The sequence below is a fragment of the Lolium rigidum genome, chromosome 1 (assembly GCF_022539505.1).
Source record: "Lolium rigidum isolate FL_2022 chromosome 1, APGP_CSIRO_Lrig_0.1, whole genome shotgun sequence".
In the NCBI taxonomy this organism is placed as follows: domain Eukaryota; kingdom Viridiplantae; phylum Streptophyta; class Magnoliopsida; order Poales; family Poaceae; genus Lolium; species Lolium rigidum.
The window spans coordinates 346,505,314-346,530,479 of NC_061508.1; the positions used below are offsets into that span (position 1 = coordinate 346,505,314).

The window sequence follows — 25,166 nt, forward strand, 5'->3', positions numbered from 1 at the left end:
AAAGCATAAAACCAACTTCGCTTCGCGGACTTGTTGCCCGCAGCCCCGCACCCGCACGAGTCACGACAGTGAGAGCGAGTGAGACGCCAGACAGGTCGCTGCGCTTCCGCTTGTCGCGGCTGCCACGCGCCGCCGTCTCGCCAGCCGGGTCCTCGCCGCCGGCTCCACCAGCGCCGCGTCGATCGGGTGCTCGGACGGCGTTCCACCTCCCTCCGTTCAGGTCCGTGCCTCTCCAGCTCGATTCTTTCTAGCAATGGCGAGCTGGAAATCGGAGGGAAAAACCCTAACATTTCCCAACCAAATATTTACGGTCCCAGCAGAAGCAGCTAATCACTGCTGTTCTCCGTATGTATCTCACTCTGCGCGAATGATTCCGGCGGTTCTTTACCAAGAGAGAGTGCCAGCTCTGTGACTAATTTGCTCGAGCCCTAGATTGGTATTATTATATTGCGCTTTTTGCAAATCAGATTCTTTTTTATTTCGATTTGGCTGCAATTTGGTATTTTTTTCCACGCCAAACCCACCACAAGTGGGATCGATTCCCGTTAGGGATCATAACGGGAACAGCAGAAAAGCCTGCAATTTGGTATTGGCGAGGCCATCCTAAAAGCAAGGGGAGGGGAGGGATGCCAGTGTTTACCTGCAATTGGATATGCAGAGTTTCTGTTTGCTGCAAAGTGATTACCCTGCTCTGTGTATTGTTGGTACCACCTTTGCATCGACCGTTGAGCTTTGCTTTAACTGTGCTAGTTTACACTGGAATGCTTAGAAGAATACAGAAACGGTTTTCGAATCAGTAGTTATTGGACATTAATTCTGTAGCAAAATTCCTACTTTAAGACTTGACACTTCCGTTGCTTAGCAGTTATTGCTTACACTTTCCACATTTGCTCAAGGCTGCACAGGTCTTTTCCGTTCCTAAACTGTATAAGCTTACGTACTGACCAACTTCATCCATCGACAAGCGTGGTCTAGGGAATAGGATCAAGTGGACTACAATGCAATATTCTAAAGATAACCATGTGGAGGCACAATTCACATGTCTCATAACAGGAACAGCACAAAAGCCTGCAATTTGGTATTAGCGAGGCGATCCTGAAAGCAAGGGGAGGGGAGGGATGCCAGTGTTTACCTGCAATCGGATATGCAGAGTTTCTGTTTGCTGCAGAGTGATTACCCTGCTCTGCGTATTGTTGGCACCACCTTTGCATCGACCGTTGAGCTTTGCTTTAACTGTGCTAGTTTACACGGGAATGCTTAGAAGAATACAGAAACGTTTTTCGAATCAGTAATTATTGGACATTAATTCTGTAGCAAAATTCCTATTTTAAGACTTGATACTTCCGTTGAAGTTGTAGAAATGGGACTAACCCGGTTCCGAATCTTATTGCTTAGTAGTTACCTCTGAACCAATACATGTAGACACACCTTCTCTTGAAGGGTGGTACTATTTATAGCTTACACTTTCCACATTTGCTCAAGGCTGCACAGGTCTTTTCCTTTCCTGAACTGTATTAGCTTACGTGCTGACCAACTTCATCCATTGACAAGCGTGGTCTAGGGAATAGGATCAAGTGGACTACAATTCAATATTCTAAAGATAACCATGTGGAGGCGCAGTTCACATATCTCATCTGCATTGTAGTTCTAATATATTGTTGATGTAGCATGTGCTGTGTTAGTTATGGAGTTTCTCTCATCTAGTGCGCCTTGGTTTAGGCTTGTCACTTGTGCCTGTGTTGCAAGCCAGCAACCTGGCAATTTTACCTTGTAAGCCTGGTTCTGCTTGGGGCTTTGTGCTTTGTATAGAAACAGAGGCATAACACATCTTTCTCTAAAAAGTGCAGCACAGCTCTTGCTCCAGTGCCCTTGTTCATCGAATTTTGTTCCACCGTTGGTTCATTTATCTGCACACCTGTAGGGTTCCTCACGGGGTGGCATGGCGGATTCAACGAGCATGATGGTCGACCGCTTCATCGAGATGGGTTTCCCCGCAGAGAAGGTCCGGAAGGCTCTCGAGCATGCTGGAGGAAGACAAGACGAGGAAGCTATCTTGGAGTGGCTGGTTGCACATCAGGAGGTGATCTGCTCAGTTCTGCTAATTAGCACAAATGACGTGGTGGCTGCAGGATTTGCTTTTTTTTTTATGTGTGTAGTTGGTTGTTGTCATCTGCAGAATGATCTATCAACTGACATAGAGGGGTTCAGCTCGTCAAGCGAGGGTGTTGACATGGCTGATTTTGATGATAAGGTATTACATTGTTCTTGTGACAATTCACTACTTTCTGTTACAGAATGTGGACTGATGTTGTTTATATGTTTTGCTCAGTCATTAGGTGCAGAGCTCACGGAGAAGGACAGAAAATTTCTATATCTCGTCGAGATGGGCTTTGCAGAGGATGAGGTCTCTTCGTGCATCGACATATGTGGTTAGTTCCTAGCAGTTTTACTCATCATTTGACTTTGTTGAATACATTACTTGGATATGACTCCTTTGTAGAAGCAAAAAATACAGCAATGCACCAATTCTAGTATGCACATTTCATTTGTTCAATGTTGGTAGTTCGGTTGCATGATCTCTTGTAGGTGCGACCACAGAACTTAATAAAGATTCTGGTTGCTTTATTTGGTTTGTTGTAGATGGCCATATAACAGGTTGGAATACACAAGTGTGCATTGTACTTTTTGCTCGTTTGATGCCATTACCTTGCCAATTAGCTGCTGCTCTGGACTTCTAACGTGTCGAAATTTGTACTAGGTGAACATGAATCGGTTGAAGTACTAGCTGATGCAATCTATGCTGCACAAGTAGATAGAAGGGGTGGAAGTTATGGCGGAAACTTTGCTGATCGGGATCTTTCAGCTGATGACAAGGTAGCTCTTATTTTCAAGTTTGTTATGTTATGCCTTTTATGCCGACATTATCCCTGTGATATTTTTTTTCTGCGTGCTACTTTTGCAATAAGTAGACCCTGTAACTATTGTTTTCGTCTGAAGTTCCACTTATTCTTTTCAACAATCTGTCTTAGGCTATTGGAACTTCAGGAGGTGTCAAAAGGAAGAATGTTGGTGATCCTTTAGGCAATAAAAGACGACCCCATAACAAGCAGTTTGGACAGGTTGATGGTGCCTTTTGTAGTGGACCAGTGGTGGGCTTTGATCTTCCAAATGAAAGTACAAGCACATCTATTGCTGAAGGCCCACCTTACTTCTACTTTGAGAGCCTGGCATGTTCTCGACAAAGAGTCCGAGACGAGTCACCATTTCTAGGCAAACAGCCTGAGTTTGTAGACTCAAAGCACTTCTCTGTAGCAGCAAGGGAGAGAAGCTATATTCACAATCTGCCTACACTTGGAAGATTCCATATCAACCCGACACAACCAAAAACAATACATGGTGTTTTTCCTGAGACAGCAAAGTGGTGGCCTGCATGGGATACTAGGACACAGTTTAACTGTTTTCGGACAATGACTGCTCCTGCAACAGTATTTAAGAAAATGAGATTGGTGCTTGCAAAATGTGATGACCACCAAGTTTACTGCAAGAAAATCCTTGATGAATGCAAGGAATGGAACCTCATTTGGGTTGGCCCCAAAAATGTTGCTGCACTAGACCCTGGTGAAGTGGAGAAGGTGTTGGGTTTGCCAAGAGATCATACCAGAGGGTTTAAAATGACAGATAGGTATTGGTGTCTTGGCAACTCTGTCCAGGTGGATACGGTTGCTTACCATTTTTCGGTCCTAAAGGCGATGTTTCCTTCAGGCATCCGTGTCCTGTCCCTGTTTTCTGGCATAGGTGGAGCAGAAGTGGCTTTGGGTCGCTTAGGCATAAACTTGAAGGTGGTGGTTTCTACTGAGTCCTCTGAAATGAACCGAAACATTCTGAGGACCTGGTGGGATCAGTCGAAACAAACTGGAGAGTTGATTCAGATCGACGACGTCCAGCGACTCAAAGGCGATTACCTTGAGACCTTGGTGAGACGAGTCGGTGGTTTTGATCTGATTATTGGTGGAAGCCCATGCACCGGTGGAAAGGGGCACAACCTTGTAGGAAACGAGTTGGAGCAGTCTAGCGTGTTCGGCCACTATTCCCTCATACTGGAACAAGTGAAGCAAGTCATGAGAAGGATGTAGGACCTGATCTCGCCATGTGAATGGTAATGTTTGGGATCATGAAACAGTTCCATCTGTAAATGTTACTTTTCTGCAAAAAAGTAATTTAGTTAGCTTCTCCTTTAGGTTGCTTTGTTCATCAGATTGTAACCAGCTTCCTTGGTGTTGTCTGTCGCTCTTGATCTCACTGCATGGTACACCTTCACCATGACCTTGTTGTATTTCCTATCTTGCCGTGATATGTGCAACGTGTGAGCTTTTTTGCTTCATGTGATGTTGTGCCAATGGCCCCATTTAGATGAATTATGTCGGGGTGGTCTTTTCATTCTCGTGTATCTGGTTATTTTGGCAATGAACCAACAAAGGAAAGAAGCTTCTTTTAGAGCGCTGTTGATTTTGTGGTTCTGTTGGTTCCACTTAAACTGGCTCTGATTGTTCTTAGTTTTTTATTTCCTTCAAATCTTTATTTCCTGTACAAGAACTTGTCAGCAATGCAAATATCTGAGATCAATGCTGGTTTACTTCATTTCCGATGATCATCCATGCATATTCTTTTTGGTTGGTGGAATTGCATAGTAGAAGGGTGACACTCTTACTGTAAAGCATCTTATATAGTAGTTAAGAGATTGCATTTAGTTGACACATAGCATGGGTCATATTTCTTTGACACAACAAAGTTCCTTACTGCTGCAGGTGTCTGCCACAGATATATGGACGCTCAAGAAGAAGGGCCAAGGTCTGTGCTTACCTTCGTTCCTAGATTGCTAGAACTGTGTTAATTTCTGGCCAGGAGAGACAGCTCAAGAAAAAGAAAAATAAACTGTAGAAATTAGAAGTACCAACAGTCCAACAGTCCAATTTGGAAGATTATGCTGAAACTGAAAATGCCATGGAAAAAATAGATCTTTTTTGTTGATGAGCACTGCATGGAATCATAATTTTTTGTGAATCAGCAGAAGGGGACAATGCCCGTTCTGCCAACAACACGGAGAGGATATTGTCTATTTGTTGTTTAAATGTCAATGTGCACTCGGCCTATGGAGCTGTATGACCTTGGTGATATTATCCCCGATGGTACTCAGGTGGACTGAGACTGACCAGGTTCACTTTGCTCGCTGACTGCAGGTTAGGCAGAAGTGTGCCTCCACGAAAACCTGTTGCGGTGGGCATGGTTTGCTAAAAAAAAATATGATGGGCAACTGGACAAAGAAAAGTAAGAATTGTGCAATGTCCATCTAATCCGTGTGTGCACCCTGACAAAAGATTGTCTGAAATCCTGCAAGGGTACATGAAGTTGAATCTTGATGCTATTTTTGGTAATGATGAACAAACAAGTGCTATAGGGGCCATCATCTCAGACAAGCTGGTCAGTTTTTTTTTCCCGCAGAAGTCATTGGAAAGGAGTTTGGTACAATCCTCTTACCAGGTCAGTTTGTCATGGTGACATGCAAGTTGAAACCTCATGTCGCTAGCGCATCGATGGCGGAAGCATTGACCATTGGATGTAAGGCAGTTCGAGGCGAGTTTAGCTTGTCGGTGTAACCTGTTCAGGTAATCAAACCGTGGATGGAGGCAACAGTTTTTATGCAGATTGTTTTGCTACAGTGATGATGTTTGGAGAGGTTAAGTTTTAACATAGTCCACCATTTTCTAGATTGGCATCATTGATTGTACAAGAATTTCACAAGGTTTTCGCCTTGCTGGAAAAGAAACCGGAGTTTTCTGTTGTTGCATGCAGAGTACAAAAATTAGTCTTCTCCTTGATGAAGGTAGATGGTTGTAAGCCACATATGATATAACATGTCACATTTAAATCATTATAGAACATCTCATTACAGGTTAGCATGTTCACCTGAAAAAAAATGTTCTATACTTTGTATCCATTGATGCTTTTGAATAGCATGCGGCCTGTCCGGAAGATTATCGGAAAACAACTAGAACTAGGACATAGGCTCTGAACACTACCAGATTTTCAGAGGGAGGTGGAGATCCTGGCAACTTGCCAATTCCACTGCAGAGATAACTTTTTGGATTCCATTGAAGAATAGCATTAGCACATCGAGTTTAATGAACGAATTAATAGATTCAGATTTCTAAACTACATAGCATGAACTGAATATAACATCTGGCATATCCAAGAAGACGTGTGGCTTAACAAGTAAGAAAGCTTACAAGACAAGATAACTAGTACTGGAGGTTTGTCAAATTCATGCTCACAACAACATAACACTGAAATTCGGTCATTCAATGACTCTATCCTTCAAACCTGCAATTACCATGTACTGCACATTTCATTCTGAGTACCATCCATCTGTACAAGGCCACAAATTATAAAAGCACAGCTCAAGTAAGAGTTCTACATTACAAGTTACGAAATTGTACAAATGTCCAATCAGGGGAAGCATTTCATAGCATAAAACATACTGTATAGCTCATTAACAGAATAGTCAGATCAAACAAGACAGATTTAACTTGAGGTTTAAACACAACACAAGATCTGGATATATCAAATACACAGTTTTCTAGATTGGCATCATTCATCGTACAAGAATTTCACAAGCTTTTTGCCCAGCTCGAACAAAGAACCCTGAGTTTTCTGTTGTTGCATATAGAGTAGTCGGACCGAACAAAACAACACTGGCAGTGTCCTAGTAGAGCATCACATATTTAGTGCAGCAATTAACTAATCATCCTCAAGAGAACGGCGTGGGGGCAGATGGAGGTGCTATTTGACCAAAATCTTGAACTTCTTTTCTCAATTTCATCATCAGACATGATACTCTGCCATGCGCTTCACCCTACACTTGCTTCAGGTCTTAAAATGAGTTCCTGAATGAAAACCATCAGCATAGACACGTCAGTAACTTCAATCATTTCTTGGTTACTTCTAATAAAACTTAACAGGTACTAAATCACATAGCCAATTGCTGGATATCGAGAATATGCACCAAAGTTGCCATTTCCTATCCCACTAACAGCAGAACCAGAGAACTGAAGATTGGTGCAATTTGCTTTCCAAATATAAAAAAATCGCCCCCATGCAAAAACTAAAATTTCTGTGCAATGCTCTATAATCATAGCATAAAATGTACCACTTCGTGGCACTATAAATGAATAACAAAGCCAAAAAAAAAAACAGGAAACACAAGTTCTCAATCTACTTGGTGTGGAAAATTCAGTGCCAGCCTTCAAATCTTTAGGACAGGGTGACAGACCAGCGTAAACTGTCTTTTGTAGAAGACTAAGTGAAAACCATTTATAGTTTTAAGGTTCCCACGGAACAGAAAGTAATTACAATATTTTTCAAAACTATCTATCAGGCTCTACCATGGACACATGCTTTCTAGATAAGGTAAGTGATTATCAGTTATGCATTGCGTTTCTAGATAAGGGGTGCAATTAACATCTACTCTGCAGTAAATAATTATCAACATACAACAATCAGTTTCTTCTTGATAAAGGTAGATGGTTGTAACCCACATATGACTTAACATGTTACTGCTAACTATACTAGCACTACTCACTGCATACAAAGATGTCCAGAACCCACTCACCGAGCTATAGATTTATGAAACAGAGCATCAATCTTGGTATATTTCAACTGACATAGAACATGTAATTACAGGTTAGAATGTTCACCTGAAAAACTATTTTGCACTTTGTTGAATAACATGCCGTCATTCCTGAAGATTATCGGAAAACAAAGAAAGCAGGGTCACATGGTATGAACACTACCAGGCTCTTCAGGGGCAAGTGGAGATCCGGCCAACTTATAAAATCCAGATAACTTTTTGGGTTGCACCGAAGAACATTAGCACAGAGAGTTCAACAAAAAAGGAACAGCGTTTCAGATTTCTAAACTACATAGCCTGAACTGAACTGGACACTCTGAATACAACATCTGCGTATCCAAGAAGACATGTGGCTTAACAAGTAAGCAAGTTTAGACGACACGATAATTAGTACCGGAAGCTTGTGCAATTCAAAGATTGCAGCAAATCAACAGTAAAATTTGAGAGTCCAACAACTCTTATCTTTCAAACCTGCCATTGCCATGTACTGCTCATTTCAGTCGAGTACCACCCATCTCTGTTGAAGGTCGCAATTATAAAGGTATAGCTCAAGTAAGAGTTTTACATTAAAATCTATAAAATACTAGTACAAATGCCCAATCGAGGAAGCATATCATAGCATAAAACATACTGCATAGCTTAACAGAATACTGAGATCAAACAAGACCCACGGCGGCGCTCGCTCGCTAGACAGTTAATGGGTATGGGCCGAAAGAGACCTTCTCAATGGAGGCCCATGTTATACGTCGCGTGAACTGAACTCGCACCCAGCCTCGCCGCCGAGCGCCGCCGATGGGTGGGATCCCAGCCTCGCCGCCGCCGGAGAGGAAAGGATGGGGATGTTCGGGCTGCAGTCCAGAGGCGCGGCGGCGGCGTGGGTGGTGGCTCCTACGACGCATCCATCCCGGCACACTCTAAGACGACCCCGACGACGACAAGGTAGACGCGCAGGTGGCCAAGAATGTGGCGGGGCAGTTGCTGGAGGTCAAGAAGCTCGTCTACCTCTAGCTCCTCTCCTCCACTACGACGAGAAGTAAGCTAAGATCCCTCATGCGCCATTCTCTCCCTGCCCGATCCTTACTAAAATACGGTGAGAGTTGCAGCTGGATTCCTCTGCATTTTTTCTGCCTGCCTCTGATTAGTTGAGGCAGATCAGAGCTGAGTAGGATGAGCTAGGTAGGCAGGTTAGGGAACGGAATGCTGCAGACACAATCTGCTCTTGACAAATGCAGCCGACAATTCGCTGTCATTGCATATTTTTGTTTGTAAACAAAATTTGGTTTTGCTGTCACAGAGCATAAGTTTCAATCCTGACGACTAGTTGAATTTTCAATAAGAATGCAACTTATTTTGGCATGTGCTTCTGGCAGAGATTGTAAGGACTGTCTTGCTGTTGTTGCAGGTGCCAAAACGAAGCTCTTCTTTCTGTCAACATATTACAGAGCTCTGTGACTTGCTTCCAGAGGAAAATACGACGTTGGAGGAGGTCTGTGCATTGCAACCTGTTTCTCATATTGCATTGATCATCTGCTCGACACTATGCGTATCTGAAGCTTGCACATGTTTTTTGCAGGTTCTCAGTGACAATTCCTCTTGTGATCCTGGCTCTGGGCCTCCACCAGAAAAATCCAGTGCAGTTCTTGGCCCTCGCCTCCCTCAGTCCCCAGGGGCCAGTATCTCCTCCCTTTGCCGCCAACATCCGGAGAATCGAGGCCACCGTGGCTCACCGTCCCGCCCAAATGGCGGCAGTCCTGCTTTCCTGGCAGTGTGCAGCAGCTCAACGTCTCGCCTGATCGTCAAGCCGTCCCCAGACCTCCGTCCCTACAGCTTTCTGCCTCGACACACTTGACCTCTTGCAAGGTTTGATTGAAACATCCCGATGCCAATGTTCATGTTGTAGTATATTTCAACAGATGGATCTGTTGATTCATTCTCTAGGTTTTTCTGCCTTATAATCTCCAATGTATCACGTTAGATTGGTTCTAGTCAGATGTTAAATATGATTATTATCGATAAATTGAGTTTTTTTTATTGTAGATTTCTTGAAGAATGAAGAGGACCGGAGGGCATTGCTTCTCCTTTTTCTTTTCTCCATAAGCACGCAACGGGAAGGCACAAGATTTTTTCTTCATACATGGAGCCAGATACTTTCTCAAAGTGAATAAACATGATATAATTGACACTTTCATAGTCTTCTTTGCACTTTTGAAGGTGTGTATGCAGGCTTATTTTATGCAGAAGTAAAACATAGACTTAATTGTCAATTCTATTCCTACCGTGCTACTGGTAAATTCTATACTAGTATATGTGTCATATCATATTTGTCCGGCCCGGTGCCGGTTTGCTACTAAATCTAGTATTTAGTGAGGAAAGAGTCAAGAGAATTATAGTCATTATTATTCCAATCCTTGTCGGTTCGATCACCCAGGAATAGGGCGACCAATCCTATTTCCAAATGGAGGGACAGTACCCTCCTTTTATTACTCTAGCCAGGCTTTAACGTGCTTATCCCAGCACCAAAAATTCATAAATACATCAAGCGGAACTGTGCAACTCCATATATAGGATGTGCTTCCGTTTGTAAAAGCACAAATTTAAGTCACATCTGTGGCCGTGTCTGGACAACGTAGATCTTTCCGTCCTTCACCACTCCCTCAATGTCCTGCGGAGACCCCCCATAGAGCTGCTCAATGTCGTAACCAGCACGAGCGATGCTCGACAGTGTTGAGGTACGGAAACTGCAGTCTGTGACGAGTGGGTCAGTTGTGTAGTCAAGAACCACTTGTTCTTCCTTGTCCATGGGAACACTGTGGTAAGAAGAACAAATATATGAGCTGCAACTCCCATAGATAAGGCAAAGATTTTTTATCATGCATGGATGAAAGACTTTGATCACCTATCGTAGAGTCCAGCCCCAGCATAGCCTTCCAAGTCCTCACCATTCGAGTCAGAACGAAAGATGATGGATTTCTGTATGAAGAGACCAATTGGCTTGCTTGGGTAACCCAATACCTATAACAATGCAATGAACTTATGTATATATGACACCTTCTGTTTAGGACAATAGGGGATACATGGTAATTGATAGTAGTATTGTTTTACCTTGGGAGACTCAAGATTATTCTTGCTGCATACAAAGCTCAGAGCACGACCGGGATAGGCTCCCACAAGGGTCTCCCCAAGCCCTTTGACAACTTCAGCATATATCTCCGAACGCTCTCCAGATGATGGGTTGGTGGTATGTATCACAAAGGCGTAGTCTGCGCTCACAATTTGTTGCACCAGAACAGACATGGAAAGGTTGGAATGATCAAGCTTCACTTTGCGGGTGCTCAAGTACGCTCTTTCGTTCCATTTTGAGGCCCAGACCTGATGATAGTACATGTATGTGCAAGATGGTTACAAATTTCTGAATATTGTCCATAATGATGGATTGTAGCTAGCATTAGCATGCCACCTTTTTAATCGCCGTCCATGCTTGCTCCCAACGTTGTTCACCTTCGTCCCCAGGCCAGGGCATTCCAGAACCTTGCATCTTCTCCTTGAGCTCGCTCACCTTGAAATAAAATCAATGCGATAATCATTCATAAATTTGAAGTACAAATGAGCTGTTGCAAGTAGGATTATGCTACACAGGGATTCTGATACCAGATAAGTAGGAGCTGTTAGGTTCAGCAGAACATTTCGGATTTCACTAAGAGCACCAAGTTCTCCTTGGTCGAGCTTCTCCGTTAGGATCTTTACCTTTTGGGCTACTTCCTGCCAATTGATTAACAATGATACTATAAATGCCTTCATGAGTATTATAATGTCAAATTTCCAACTCAATAGTTTCTCAGAAACCGGTACAACTAGATTCACATGGCATTTTTGCTAGTAGACATCAGACAAGTTCACCGAGAAAAACTTTCAGTAATTGTGTCAAACATACTATATAGTTTAGAAAATGAACCATTGGAATTGGGCAATATCATGTCAATTCAATAGTTCTCAGAAACCAATATTGTAACTTAACTTGGTCTTTTTGCATAGTAGACATCGCGTTGGTTCACCAAGAAACACTTTCAGTAGTTGTGTCAAACATGCTACTGTATAGTTTAGAAAATAAGCAGTGCATAATACTGCTCTGTAAGTAGCTCCAAGAAGCAGTCTAGCCAGTATGATGCACTTGCAAGAGAAATATTAAGCTGCTGATAGATACCAACCTTGTTAATCTTATCAGACAAAACTGTTTCAAAGGTTCCAAATGGGAGTGCAACTGACGTTGGGACGCTGACCCATGATGGCACCTTTCCATTGAGGTAAGCTATATTCCGAGATTTAGCGCCAACCTAATAATGGAAAAATATGTTTGAAGTATACAAAAATATGCATAATCCATTTGTAATAGAATATGAGGATTCAATGTGCCATGGTAATGTTTAGAAAGTACAGATGCATAATTCAGTGGTAAGATCATAATGGCATAGGAGTAATGACCATCTCATCGGAGAATTCTGCAGCTGATATTGCATATTTTCCACTAAACTGCTTCTTCGCTAGTGACAGAGATGGTGCTTTTTGTCCATCTAGTGTATCGATGGAACTTGAAACTAGAAGTTCACTCTCTGGAATCTCTCTATTAAATGTGCAAACAGGTAGATGTTAGGCATACAAAAGAAACTATTCAGTGATGACTTAGTAGAAGCTTATGATGTAGTGAACAAAATATTACCTGTAGCTTATATCTACGGAAGCTGGCTTTAGTGAAAGTACCTTGCCTTCATTTTGTTCCAGTTCAGATAGTATCTTTGGGTCAAAGCATGTTGCAAACAATACCTTTAAACAAAGAGAACACCAATTATTGTACAGCATATATGGTAGACTAGGGCAATACATAAAATTATAGTTTTGGAGGGTTTTGTTAAGAGAGAATACCTTGCTGTTCCTTGCTCTAACTGATACATGGGACAACACATCAGGCATATCTGGAGTTAGGACGGCAACAGCACCATCAGGTATTTCCTCCTCTCCCTTGACTCCTTTCACCACCAAAATTGTGGGCTTGTCATAAGATTTGTGTTGAACAGTGAGCAATTGGTCGACAACAACCACATAGCCTGCTACGTCAACTGGGCTTATGATCTGCCAACTGTTAAGGTTAGCTGTTAGTTAGAGAGTGAGATAAGCTTGCACAAATATTTCGGTTGAGTAAAATAATGCAAAGACTAGAATAAATATCATAACATCAGTAAAAACCTTAGATGTCTTACCTTCCTAGGTTAGCGACATTCCTAAGAACAGGATCGAGGCGATTCAGGAGTAGGGACAGTGAAGCGGCTGATCCACTACGGATAATTTCCTCTGTAAATATGTTAACCTGTAGATATGGTATTTAATACAAGTATGCAGATAGGAAAAATAAGTAAAATGATGTACGATTTATGGAACCATGTACCGTCCATTGTTCAATGCCAAGTAACGAGCCAAGGTATTCGGCTGAAGGCTGGAGAATATCATGGTATTCTTCTCCCTTGGTGGCAAGCGCAAGTCTAGTTCTGTCTAGAAATGCTTTTGCGTACAATGCCCACTGATCATCAGAGTGCTTAGACATTTCAAGTGCATGGTTCCACCCCTTCAGAAAACACATAATAACACTATCATGCTCAGCAAGATTCATAATTTTTGTTCATTTTGTACCGTTAATATTTTGTTTACAAGCAAAAGGGAGTTCTTTGATCATCAAATCAATAATTGATGTCTTCTTTTAATGCACTTTGCTTATCTTTAAGTGCAAGTTATTGGATAACAAAATTAGTATCTTATCTTGAGGAAGAAACATCACATAGCTCGCATATGTTAACACAAATAATAACTTCTGGACTACAGGAGTTTATATTTGTAGCATGATTGGGCCGTGCGGAAGTTTGTACCTTTAAGCAGCATAGGAGGTTCTCGTTGTCATCAGTGGACAAGGCAAGATTTTCAACAACTAGACTGATGAAGTACATGATTTTCTGGATGAAAAAAAATGACGATGAGACAGTAGGCATGTCAAAGTGACAAAAGATTATCTTTGTAAATGGGAAGAAACACTGAGATATGTTTAGCTAACCTCAGATGATGCATTGTTCAGATTTTCAAAAGACCTTTCAATTGCTGTCCTAACAGTAGAATCAAGAGCGATGTCCAGAAATATGAGATCCTTCAAGCGTTCTGTTGAGCTAAGTAGCAAAGGGCGAAGTGCAACTCTTGCCTCCAACAAACCCTGTAAGTTAACAATCGATTTTAGTAAAATGTGATTAATGTGTTTATCTTTAATAGCACTGGTGTGCTAGGAAAATGGTGGTATAACATTTTATGTGAATATTTGATGTGAGAAAGGAGCTTCAGAAAGTAGTATTACCTCAACAAGTGATTCCACTGATTTATCCTCAATGTGGTCAAGGACAAACTTAAGCAACTCCTACGAAAATCATGAATATCATTACAAACAGACCTTCGTATGCTTTATAGATAATAATGTGTTTAAGGGGAAGTTTAAGCATAATTACAGGAAATCCAGATGGTAATCCCTTCACAGGATTCACCTCAACGCCGACCATGAAACCTTGACTCTGTAACAAGAAAATATTCGTTTTAACTAACATGAACATGGTTTCAATAGTTCAATTAGCTGATGGCTGGATCATGGTACCTCTGACGTGTACCCTGTACATGTTCCTATAGCGGATTCGAGATCAGCACCGGAGTGAACAGCCTGTGACATTACTAGTGTCATCATTCTGCTTGCTCTTGTTACACTGAAATAGCATAGGCGGACAACGGAATGAAGCTAACCTTGAGGCTTCTCATGTAGTTTGTCAAGTCACGCAGTAGACCCTCCTTCTGCTCACTCTTTAGATTTGGTTCGGAGTGAATAGGGTGATCATAGCTCAATAGCCGTTCCTTCGTTATGCCATTTTTGTTTAGAGTATCCCAGTAAACTTTGATGTCAAGGTCACTGTTCATATAGTCCATCAGTGCCTGCACAACATGAGATGTGGTCCATCATATACGGTGAACGATGAATTCCTTATGGTGCTAATTAATAGTTCAAACATCGATGCATTACTTGGCAAATCACCACATCATCTGGGCTTGTATTGTTGTGTAGTTTTTGATGCCATTCTTCCATCATTCCACCCATGCAGTTATTGTTTCTCTACAATAAAAACAGCTTCCAGTGAACAGCCCAATGAACAGTATTCATGTAGTATCATATTCTCTTTCTTCAACATATCAGAAATTTAATAGAAGACATTCAATAAACTTACCTGTATTACTAGAATCTCATCACGAATACGTTGGCCGACATCACCTTGACCTCCACGGCCAACTGTGTACATTATCATTCTTAGCATCTCCCTGTGCTGTGGGTACATTTTGTAGAGACTTTGTAGATTGTCTGTAAACCTATCTTGTGCTTGGCTGATCTCACTACATAATTGTAGTTAAGAAGAAGCAATAAGTTATTCAGCCTAGTTGAGCTTTTGTTGGTTGCCATAATTGTTTTTCCTGTGCAGGGTTGATGAATACGAAAATAACATACCGTGGCTTCACATTATAATTCTTGTTCCAGATAAGTTGCCTGGTAGCCATGAATCTCATCCAAACAAGTAGTCCAGCAAGACCCAGTTGTCCGGCATCTTTTGCTTGGTCAACTAAATCGGCTGCTATATTGAATCTGTAGGGGAATAATTCCAGTTTATTGATGTACCAGAGAACTAGTACTATAGTCATCTTTTATCCTTTTACCTATGCATAAGAGATCTTTGTGCATCTTCCTCTAGATCGGCTATTCTTTCTAGCAAAGCCTTTGCAGTCCCTTTACTATCATCACTTGTACCCTTTATGCATGGAAAAAAATAAGCATGGGATTGTGAGCTCTTTTGAAGGAGATTCTTGGCCAATATTGGGGAGAAGCTGAAAGGTAAAGTCACCTCTGAACTCTTGGCAATTCGTCTGCTAAAATCAAGGTAAAAGTCAGATGTACTGTTTTTTATCCATGTTTGATTGGAGCGGAGAACAAAGGGCATTCCCTTATAGCTGCTGTTGTCATCAAGCTCTATCTCCAGAACCTTGGTATCACAAAAATAAAATAAAATCATTACATGTAGGCATTATAGATACTGAGTGGAAACATGCAAAATAGTACGTCCAATGATGAATTTATGCTTACCTGGTAATGCAAACCATTTAATTCGGCATCAGAGAATGGACTCTCACATGCCATTTCAAGCAGTGTTGAACCAGCAGGCACTATGCCTGGTGGAGGTGCCTGGAAAAGAAAATGTATGGCATGTTAGTCTGGTTTTTGTTAATTTTACATGGTATCTTGTGATACACTTACCTTCCATTCTCCAGGCTTCTGTGCCAGTGCCCAGTGGAGAATAAGTGGCTCGACGTGATCTGTAGCCAGGTGAACTTTGGTACTATCCTGTACTTGTGACATCAATGCCTGCGACAAAAAGGGAGGATTTGTTTAGTCCGTGCCATGAAATGAGGCTTGAATCACATATAAGATCATGGTGCATATGTAAGTCTCTTTAGAAGACGATCTCTGAACTAACCAAGATCTCCTTTTCGCCCAGTTTGAAGACCTTTTTGCAGAGGACCTGGGAGCCATGCTTTTCCTGTAAAGACTTGATGAAGAGATCAAGAACCGTGCACTTTGAAGAGGTAGCTTCTCCCGCCTTATTTACTTGGTCGTTGGTGGATGCGTTTTTGCTTAGGAGCTGCATGACATCTCTGTTTTTTCGCCCGATGCTTCCTGCTGTTGCAGAATGCTGCTGTCCCTGATGGTGGTGACCAGCTGGTGGCCGCACATGGACCTGGAAGTTCTGGCCGTTGTTCTTGAACCTGTTCGTTAGATGAAGGGCTAGGTTTGAGCTAGGTATGTAGTAGTAGAACTGCACGGCGGTGGATTATGCATAATAGCATGGTACTGACCATTTGTTCTGTGCCTCGTCGACGATGACAAACTCGATCGACTCGAGGCCTGGGTTGTCTATCTCGATTTTCAGCGTGGAGTTGGAACCAGACTGGAATGACAAGATAGAATGTATTCCTTCAGAAGTCATCAGATAAACTGACGGAAAACGACTACGAGTTGTAATGGAAAAAACTTTTGCGTCCATGCAATGATAGAAAAATGTATTTGTGAAGGAGAAATCAAGGTGTATGATATGATGGCGGGCTGCGTGAAGCGAGTTCCATAAGTAACTCATGATGATCGATCGACAGAGGTGCTCGAGCGTGAAGGCCTCACGGAGGATGTGGAACGCCTCGATCGGCTGATGCCCACACCTGCAGCTACCGTATCTATTTTGGATGCGCGTAACATACGTTTTTGAAGGGAGTCCTGAGCGCGGCGTCGTCGGGCGCCCTTGTCGTCCCCTCCGGCAGCTTCATCCCCGCAGGCGGCACCACCCACTCGCTCCTCCCCGGCTGAAGCGCACCCCAGTGCAGCGCCAGGTTGCTGCCAGTGTTCGTCGCCACCAGCTCGATCTCCACCTTCGATCCGGACGACGGCTTCACATCCACCTGCACATACATTCCTTCTATCAGCAGCCTCTCCGACCGGTATATATATGTACGTGCATGCTGCAAAACCTCCCCGACCTGGAGCTCAGAGTTGGAATCCAGGCCAAACCTCCCACCGGCATTCCGCCGGTGCAAGCGTGTCCTGGAGACCCGCCGCGACCTGTTCGACGCCGCACCGAATTGGACCACGGATGGCCTCCCCGTGCCTGCTGCTGCCGCCGCGTAGTAGGATACTCCGGCCATGCTTATGCTAGCTTCTGCGATCGGTCTTGAGCGTCCAAGCAACTGATGTGTGTGTTGATCGATGCCGTTGCGTACGTACGTGTCCCTTGCTGTTTATTGCTTCGCATTCATCTTTTATTCCTAACTAGTCACCTTTATTAGGTCATGGGAGGAGAGGAAGAAGACGAGGAAGAAGAAACAAGCTAGTATATATGTAGTACTGTACCAAATAAGGAGGGGAGGAGAGGCGAAGAGGGACATGCCGAAAGAAATGGCATGAATGGCTTCTGTGGACCTAACTTTCTGGTCGATGCCATGTTAATTAGTTCGGTCTTGTATGTTTGCCATTTCTTGGTAGCTACTCCCTCAGTTTTATAATTCTTGTCGTGATTTTAGTTTCAGTTTGAAGTAAAATTAGGATAAAATATGGAACGCATGTAGCGCAATACTGCAAGACATGGTAGGCTATGGCTGGCCGGTGTATATCAGCCACAAGGGAATATCAAAGCCTGCGGCTTTGCGCAATATTGTATATTTTACTAGTCTAGTGTTTCCAGCAGAGTTTTTACAAAGAAGAAGGGCGCAAAAGAAAAATAGAGCCACAAACCAAGTTAAAGTACCACTGCCTGGGGTGAGGTTGACGGTGATCGAGATCCGTTTCAACAGCTAACCGCTAAGCTGTAGTGCACCGCGCGTAGCCTTATGAGTTGGAGTGATAAAAAGATTGGATGTGTCAAACTACAGCCGATGACAATGCAGAAGGTAGTACTAAGGTTGGACATTTCCATTGAATCCCGACAGCTCTTCCGGACGAGCGTTGAGCGCGCCTCAAACACGCATACCTAGGGTTGGCCTCTCTCAAGCGCACGATGGCCCCCTAGCGGGCCAAGATTGCATGGCTAAGAGAGGGAGATACAAACACAACCTTCTTCCACCAGCACGTGACATATCGCCGACAGAAGAACGTGATCCATAGCCTCTAGGTTAATGGTGCGGTCATCTTGGACCATGCTTCCATGGCGGAAGCTTCCTTCACACACTTTGAGGGCCTCTTGGGTACGTCAATGGACCGCCAGTTCTCTATAGTCCTCGATTTCCTCGACACGCACCCATATGACCTCTCTGAGCTGGAGGTCGCTTTCACTGAGGAGGAGGTTTGGGAAGGTGTTAGGCGCCTCCCCCGTGGGAAAACGGCAAGTCCGGATGGGTTTGCCGCGGAGTTCCTCCAGAGCTGCTGGGGGGGGGGGGGTGAAGGGTGACTTCATGGCGGTATTTGACAAGCTCTTCACGATGTGGGAGCGTGGGTTTCAAGGCTTGAATCATTCACTGCTAATCCTTGTGCCTAAGCACCAGGATGCAGCGACGCCGAGTGATTACCGACCTATTAGCCTAATCAACATCTTCTCTAAACTAGTAGCAAAGACGCTGTGAACAAGGCTGCCATCAAGAAGTTATGCATCCATGACAACTTTATGTTGGTTCAACACGGCTAGGCTCCCCCATAGGTTGAAGGAGCCACGTGTGATGCTCAAGTTGGACATAGCATGTGCCTTTGACTCCGTCTCATGGGTTCCTTGTCCATGTTCTCCATTAGATGGGCTTCGGGCCAAGGTTTTGCGAGTTGGTCGCCAATCCCCCTATCTAGCATACACTGGCGGACCTTCTTGGGGGCGAAATGGGCCATCGCCTCCAGCCCATGAAGAAACAACCTAATTTTACATGTATTTGGCCTGTTTGTCCACTAAAATAGTCTATAGCTCTATTTTTTTGCCCCCCTAGCCCATTTGCCCCTAGGAATTAGGCCTAAGGTTCGCCAGTGCTGGCATAGGAGGGGACCGAGACAGGGTGACCCCTTGTCGCCAACGTTATTCGTGTTGGTCATGAACACGCTTAACATGGTGTTGGCTAAGTCCATCGAGCTGAAGATCCTTTAGTGCCTAGAGCGACGGGAGATGGTGATCCGTATCGTTTTACACAGATGACGTAGTAATCTTTTGCCACCCAAATGAGACGGATCTGCACGTTGCACACAACATTCTCGAGCTCTTAGGGCACGCATCAGGGCTACGCACCAACTTCATGAAGTGTTCGATATCCCCCATCGCCTGCTCAAAGGAGGAGGCCAATGGAACGGCAGTGGTTATGGAGTGTCAGCTGGCACCCTACACTGTCAAGTACATGTGCATTCTACTCTCGGGTGAGGCTTTCCAGCGGGTGGTGGATCAGATCGCGGATAAGTTACCTGGCTGGAAGGCGTTGGTGATGCCTTGGGTGGGATGCTTGGCGATCATCCGCTCTGTGCTTGCAACCATCCCGTTGTACCAGCGTATTGTGCTAGAGGAGTGCTTTGGTGTCTCCCCTCAGCTCCATGGTCCTGAAAAGTTGGAGCTGCTTCAGCTTTTTTTTCTGTGGAGCTGCTCCAGATTTTGGTACAAATACGTGGAGTTGGTTCTGCGGAATAGGAAAACACGAAGATGTTATTTATTTATGTCCCGCTGCCACCGATAAGTGACCAAACCATTACGCGCGTCTTATCTTTCTCCCCCCCCCCTCCTCTTCCGAGCATGTTTCCGAACGCCCATACTTTTCCCCGATTTGACTTCACCGCAACGCGATTCATGCCCGCCGCCACCGAATCGAGGCCGCCGGCAAACAAATCAATGTACCTTCCACCGGAGTCAAACTTGTCTGATTTGTTCTCACTGACGCGCAAATCGAGTTGTAGCTCGCCGCCACTGCCACCATAAGCTCGTCGTGGTGGCCTCAACCAACTTCTTCCTGGGTGAGACGGCATGAGGAAACAAAAATGGGGTGTTATCCATTACGTATGGGAGCATTGGCAAATCGGGAAAGAGTCTTGGCGTTGGGAAACAAGCCCGCGAGAGGAAGGGGAGAAAGATAAGAGCGTGCGTAACATTTTCGTCACTTACCGGTGGCAGTGAGACGTAAATAAACAGCCGTCTGTGTTTTCCTGTTCCGCGGAACCAACTCCACGTATTTGTACCAAAGCTGGAGCAGCTCCACCGATTAAAAAAAAAGCTGAAGAACCTCCAGAAGCATGAAGCTAAGGGGGGGACACCGAAGCACTCCTCATTATGCTAACTGCCAACAAAAAGGCTCTCAAGCAGGTGAACAAGATCCGTAGCAGATTCCTGTGGGTTGGTAGGGCGGACGCCAATGACGGCCTGTCAACTAGTCCAAGGTCTGTCACCCACTTTGGCCTGGAGGCTTGGGGATCCTAGACCTCGCACGCACAGCCAGCAGCCTCAAGGTGAGGTGGCTTTGGAGGATGCGTATCGACCCCCAGCGACCTTGGCACGAGCTTAATATGCAGTTCTTCGAAGAGGAGTGGGCCATCTTTGATGCTTCTACCTATATGGTGGTCGGCAACAGGACATCCGCCCTGTTCTAGAAGGATAGATGGTTGAATGGGAGGCCTATCAGGGAGACAACACCAAACCTCTTCGCACTAATCCCATAGCACCGTAGGAAAAACAGTGCAACAAGCGCTGGCTGAGCGCACTTGGATCACTGACATAGTTGGCGCATTGTGCCCGTTGTCCTTCTGGCAGTACAGTACATCCAGTGGTGGATCTGGTTGATGGATGTGCAACTTTTGACAGACTTGGATATGTTGATCTAGCGTTGGACAACGGATGACCAGTACTCCTCCCGGTCTTGCTACATCACCCTCTTCCAGGGGCAACTTTTGACAAACATGCTCGTGGAGTCCCGGGTGAGACACAAGATCCCAGCCCAACATCTTATCTTGTCCCGGCAGCCCAGCCCATCCTAGGCTCAAATCATTACACGTCTCTGTTTGTTTGTTGGTAGCACGTGCGGGTAGATGAAGAAGCATTTGGCGCGTGATTTACCTATGTGTCGATGGAGCTAACCCGCAGGCCGTAGCTGCGCGTGACGGCAACGAAGAAGTAGCTGCCCGTGATCGAGACTGCATCTATATATTCCGTTCAATTCTTCGTTCCATTCATCGCAAGTTCTGAACTTGTACTTGGAGCAAATCATCGACAGCTCGACCAAGAATCATTCCAAGATGTCCCGCGTGGAGGCGCTGAGCATGAGCGGCCTGTCCGCCATCCCGGCGGAGTACGTCCGGCCGCCGTCCGAGCGCCACGGCCTCGGCGACGCCTACGACCAGGCGGCCAAGCACGCCGCGGGCTCCCCGCTCATCCCCGTCGTCGACGTCGCCGCCTTCGACCCCTCCGACCCGGGCTCCGAGCCCAGCCTCGCCGTCGTTGACGCCGTCCGCACCGCAGCCGTCGAGTGGGGCGTCATGCACGTCGCCGGCCACGGCATCCCTTCGGACCTCCTCGACGCGCTCCGCGCCGCTGGGACGGACTTCTTCAAGATGCCGATCGAGGACAAGGAGGCGTACGCCAACGACCCGGCGGCCGGGCAGCTCGAGGGGTACGGAAGCAAGCTGGCGGCGAACGAGAGCGGGCAGCGGGAGTGGGAGGACTATCTGTTCCACCTCGTGCATCCCGACCACGCCGCGAACCACGCGAGGTGGCCCGCTCATCCGCCGGAGTACGTTCCCGTGACACGGCAGTTCGGGGAGCTCGTCAGCGGGCTCGCCTCCAGGCTCCTAGCCATCCTCTCCCTCGGTCTCGGCGTCCCTGCCCCCACGCTCGAGCACCGCCTCCGCCTAGTCGAGCCCACCCAAGACAAAGTCGCAGACGACGACCAGGACAAGGAGCAAGAGGAAGAACTCCTCGACCTCTTGCTGAAGCTGAAGATCAACTACTACCCGGTGTGCCCGCAGCCGGACCTGGCCGTGGGCGTCGAAGCGCACACCGACGTCAGCGCGCTCTCCTTTATCCTCACCAACGGCGTGCCCGGCCTGCAGGTCAAGCGCGCCGGCCGCGACGACGAAGGGTGGGTGACGGCGCGCGACGAGCCGGGCACGCTGGTGGTGCACGTGGGCGACGCGCTCGAGATCCTCAGCAACGGGCGCTACACCAGCGTGCTCCACCGCGGGCTCGTCAACCGCGTCGCCACGCGCGTCTCCTGGGTCGTCTTCGCCGAGCCGCCGCCGGACCGGGTGCTCCTGCAGCCCCTGCCCGAGCTCCTCGCCGACGGCCAGGAGCAGCCGCGGTTCGCGCCGCGCACCTTCAGGCAGCACCTGGAGCACAAGGTGCTGAAGAAGAAGCAGAGTGAGGAGGAGGAGGCCAAGAAGGCGCCCGTCGCACCCAACCTGCTGCCTGCCGTTTGATACTCCATTCATAAGATCTAAAAACATCGTTCGTCTATACAGTTCCCCCCTGTATATCTCAAATTATTTGGTCACGCGTGGGTCGGAGTAATTGTGCGAATAAGTTATGTTGGGAGAATATTTTGCTCCCGAGAGGTGGTGATAATTGGGCTATCGTTTATAAAGATTTTTATTAATGTGTTTCATGTTATAATTAGTATATAAAAGATGTGCATGGTTTGGTTAAACTATGATCGATTTTTTGCTTCTAATTTGCATTCCGACAGTCATGTGCAGTTTGAAGTTTATTTACTAACTAGTTAAAATGCCCGTGCGTTGCCACGGGAAAATGAAATATGAAGAAAGATGGTAGCATGGTGACTTCAAGTTTTTGAATACCCCATACTATATACCGGCATTTTTATCCCTCTTATTAACCGTCTGAAGACCAACAACCCTCTTACTAACCCTCTAAGAACCAACAACACACATGTTCCTTCTATTCTTTTTTTACCCAGATATTGCAGATAAGATGTAACCATAAATTATGAGTCTACCAATTTATGTTGGATGGAGGATATATGTTAAGAATTAAAACATAGCCGATGAATAAGTGTCTCCTTAAATCATATCGGACGATTATAATCAAATTTGCAATACTAAATGGACAAGCTCCTACTCGACTTCTGTAGTTCTGCTCATAGATTTTCCAGGAGAGGCATGCAAAATAATTACATTACTTGCTTTGAACAAACGACTGAAGTAAAGATTCAGTCAGCTCATCTTGAAAGACCTGAGAAGAAACCAATGATCCAGATCTTGACAACAATTTGCAAAATGTTCACTTACAAAGTTCAGAGTGAGCTTAAATACCCATCAACTATGGATGCAATTATGTGTCAAGAACTTAAGTAGATTTCACACAAATCACATTGTGTATTACACATTGCCTACCAGGTCTGATTACCAAAACTGAAACTGAACAAAAATACTAACAAAGACACACATATTCATTTGTTAATGCCAACCTCTTGGCATGCACACTCTCCCAGGAAATGATTACCATTATTTAGTGCAAGGAAACTGAAGCAAGATTGTAAAAACTAAGATGAGATGTGTTGAATGAACCCTGCAATTACATTGGATTTTGTTTAAGGCAGCAACAATACTTCAAACACCTACTATTTCGTAGAGCAAGCAATGTATATGGAATTCAATCTGAAATCTACAGAAGTTTTACTATCAAATGGAATACTACATTTTAGAAGACATCCAACTGATGTAGCTTGAATAAGTAATTTAGGTGATGCAACTATCTGAAAGGGAGGAAGACGACATGGCAACCTGGACCAATTTTTCATTTCAAAAATTAAGCCCATATTTTGCATGTCTTCATTGTACCAACATTGAAAGGAGAAAAGCTAACTAACGAGGCAACCATAAGATAGATGAGTATCAGCAAAAAAGAGGATCAACTTCTCCTTCTTGCCTTTCTACTTCACTTCATCCTTCATCTTTGAGGTCAACTTGACTTGTTTCCTTTATTCTCTTGTGGATCAGGGCACCCATGACCTTCACCATGTGCGCCGCCAAGCATAAAGCGTGCACACGGGTGATCCACATGTGCGGCCGTGCCGCCACCTATCGGAGGGAAGGCCGTGCATGCACCCACTCGCCCCGGGCTCCTCACCGGTGTGGATGGTCACATGTGCTGGTCTTGTTCGACGTCCAGCTCGGCCTTGTCAAGCCCTTGTGCAAGCGCTGCCTCACATTAAAAAACAATAAATTCAAGAAAATGGGAAAATACCATGGATAGCTTCTTAAAAGGGTGACCAGAATTTGAAATAACAAACCTATTCATGTTGGATTGCTGGAATATGATATTCTCCGCACATTAAAAAGCAAACAAATAAGTTGCTATGTTTGGAAAAACTCTTATCTGATGCAATCACAAGACATGAGTACAAACATGCACAATTATACTTAAGTTATATATTGACAAACTTAACTGTGCCTGGTTCGTAGGTCTAAATGATGACACTGGGGACGACAAAAGAAAGGAAAACATATTGTTTGTCTGAACTAACGGCACAGAGAAGTAATCTCGTAGCTGGTTTTCTAATACTGAACTAATGGCACAGAGAAGTAATTTTTTTTGTCTCAACTAATGGAAATATAATTAAAGTGGAATTTGCAAGTTCTTGTCACGTAGTACCATAATCCTCAAAAGGAGTACCATAGTTGATAGAGATGCTCCACCACCTTATCTACCACACTTTTAGGATACAACGTCAGTATTACTAAATAACAGGTTTGACAAATCTTGCAACTCAAAAACAGAGACCAATTGGCTATTGAACGGGAGATCGCAGGTCATAAATCATTTAGTAAAACATGACCAATTGAGGAATCCGGAGGGAGAAGCTTGAATTAATGGTAAATTTAAGGGTGTGATTTATTTTTTAAGGACGCCAGACAAATTGA

General features: G+C 44.7%; 3 protein-coding genes across 3 annotated transcripts; 2 read left to right on the forward strand and 1 right to left on the reverse strand.

Annotated features, from left to right (window-relative positions):
- Nucleotides 1-1,939: 1,939 nt before the first annotated feature.
- Nucleotides 1,940-4,148, forward strand: LOC124664447 (DNA (cytosine-5)-methyltransferase DRM2-like). Its single transcript, XM_047201968.1, has 5 exons — nucleotides 1,940-2,080; nucleotides 2,177-2,251; nucleotides 2,330-2,429; nucleotides 2,759-2,874; nucleotides 3,030-4,148. Exons 1-5 carry the CDS (start codon nucleotides 1,940-1,942, stop codon nucleotides 4,131-4,133), a joined length of 1,536 nt encoding a protein of 511 aa, XP_047057924.1. The 3' UTR covers nucleotides 4,134-4,148.
- A 6,135-nt stretch (nucleotides 4,149-10,283) lies between these two features.
- Nucleotides 10,284-17,491, reverse strand: LOC124664458 (alpha-glucan water dikinase, chloroplastic-like). Its single transcript, XM_047201978.1, has 27 exons — nucleotides 17,051-17,491; nucleotides 16,655-16,746; nucleotides 16,276-16,564; nucleotides 16,056-16,163; nucleotides 15,885-15,983; nucleotides 15,669-15,783; nucleotides 15,461-15,581; nucleotides 15,255-15,389; nucleotides 14,980-15,142; nucleotides 14,778-14,867; nucleotides 14,504-14,689; nucleotides 14,361-14,423; nucleotides 14,218-14,280; nucleotides 14,070-14,129; nucleotides 13,779-13,931; nucleotides 13,597-13,680; nucleotides 13,122-13,298; nucleotides 12,937-13,043; nucleotides 12,602-12,815; nucleotides 12,399-12,502; nucleotides 12,164-12,302; nucleotides 11,890-12,015; nucleotides 11,333-11,443; nucleotides 11,142-11,240; nucleotides 10,787-11,053; nucleotides 10,581-10,696; nucleotides 10,284-10,491 (listed from the first exon to the last, which is right to left on the reverse strand). Exons 1-27 carry the CDS (start codon nucleotides 17,489-17,491, stop codon nucleotides 10,284-10,286), a joined length of 3,930 nt encoding a protein of 1,309 aa, XP_047057934.1.
- A 4,033-nt stretch (nucleotides 17,492-21,524) lies between these two features.
- Nucleotides 21,525-22,703, forward strand: LOC124664469 (leucoanthocyanidin dioxygenase 1-like). The gene has a single exon (XM_047201989.1). It carries the CDS (start codon nucleotides 21,525-21,527, stop codon nucleotides 22,701-22,703), a length of 1,179 nt encoding a protein of 392 aa, XP_047057945.1.
- The last annotated feature ends 2,463 nt before the right edge of the window (nucleotides 22,704-25,166 follow it).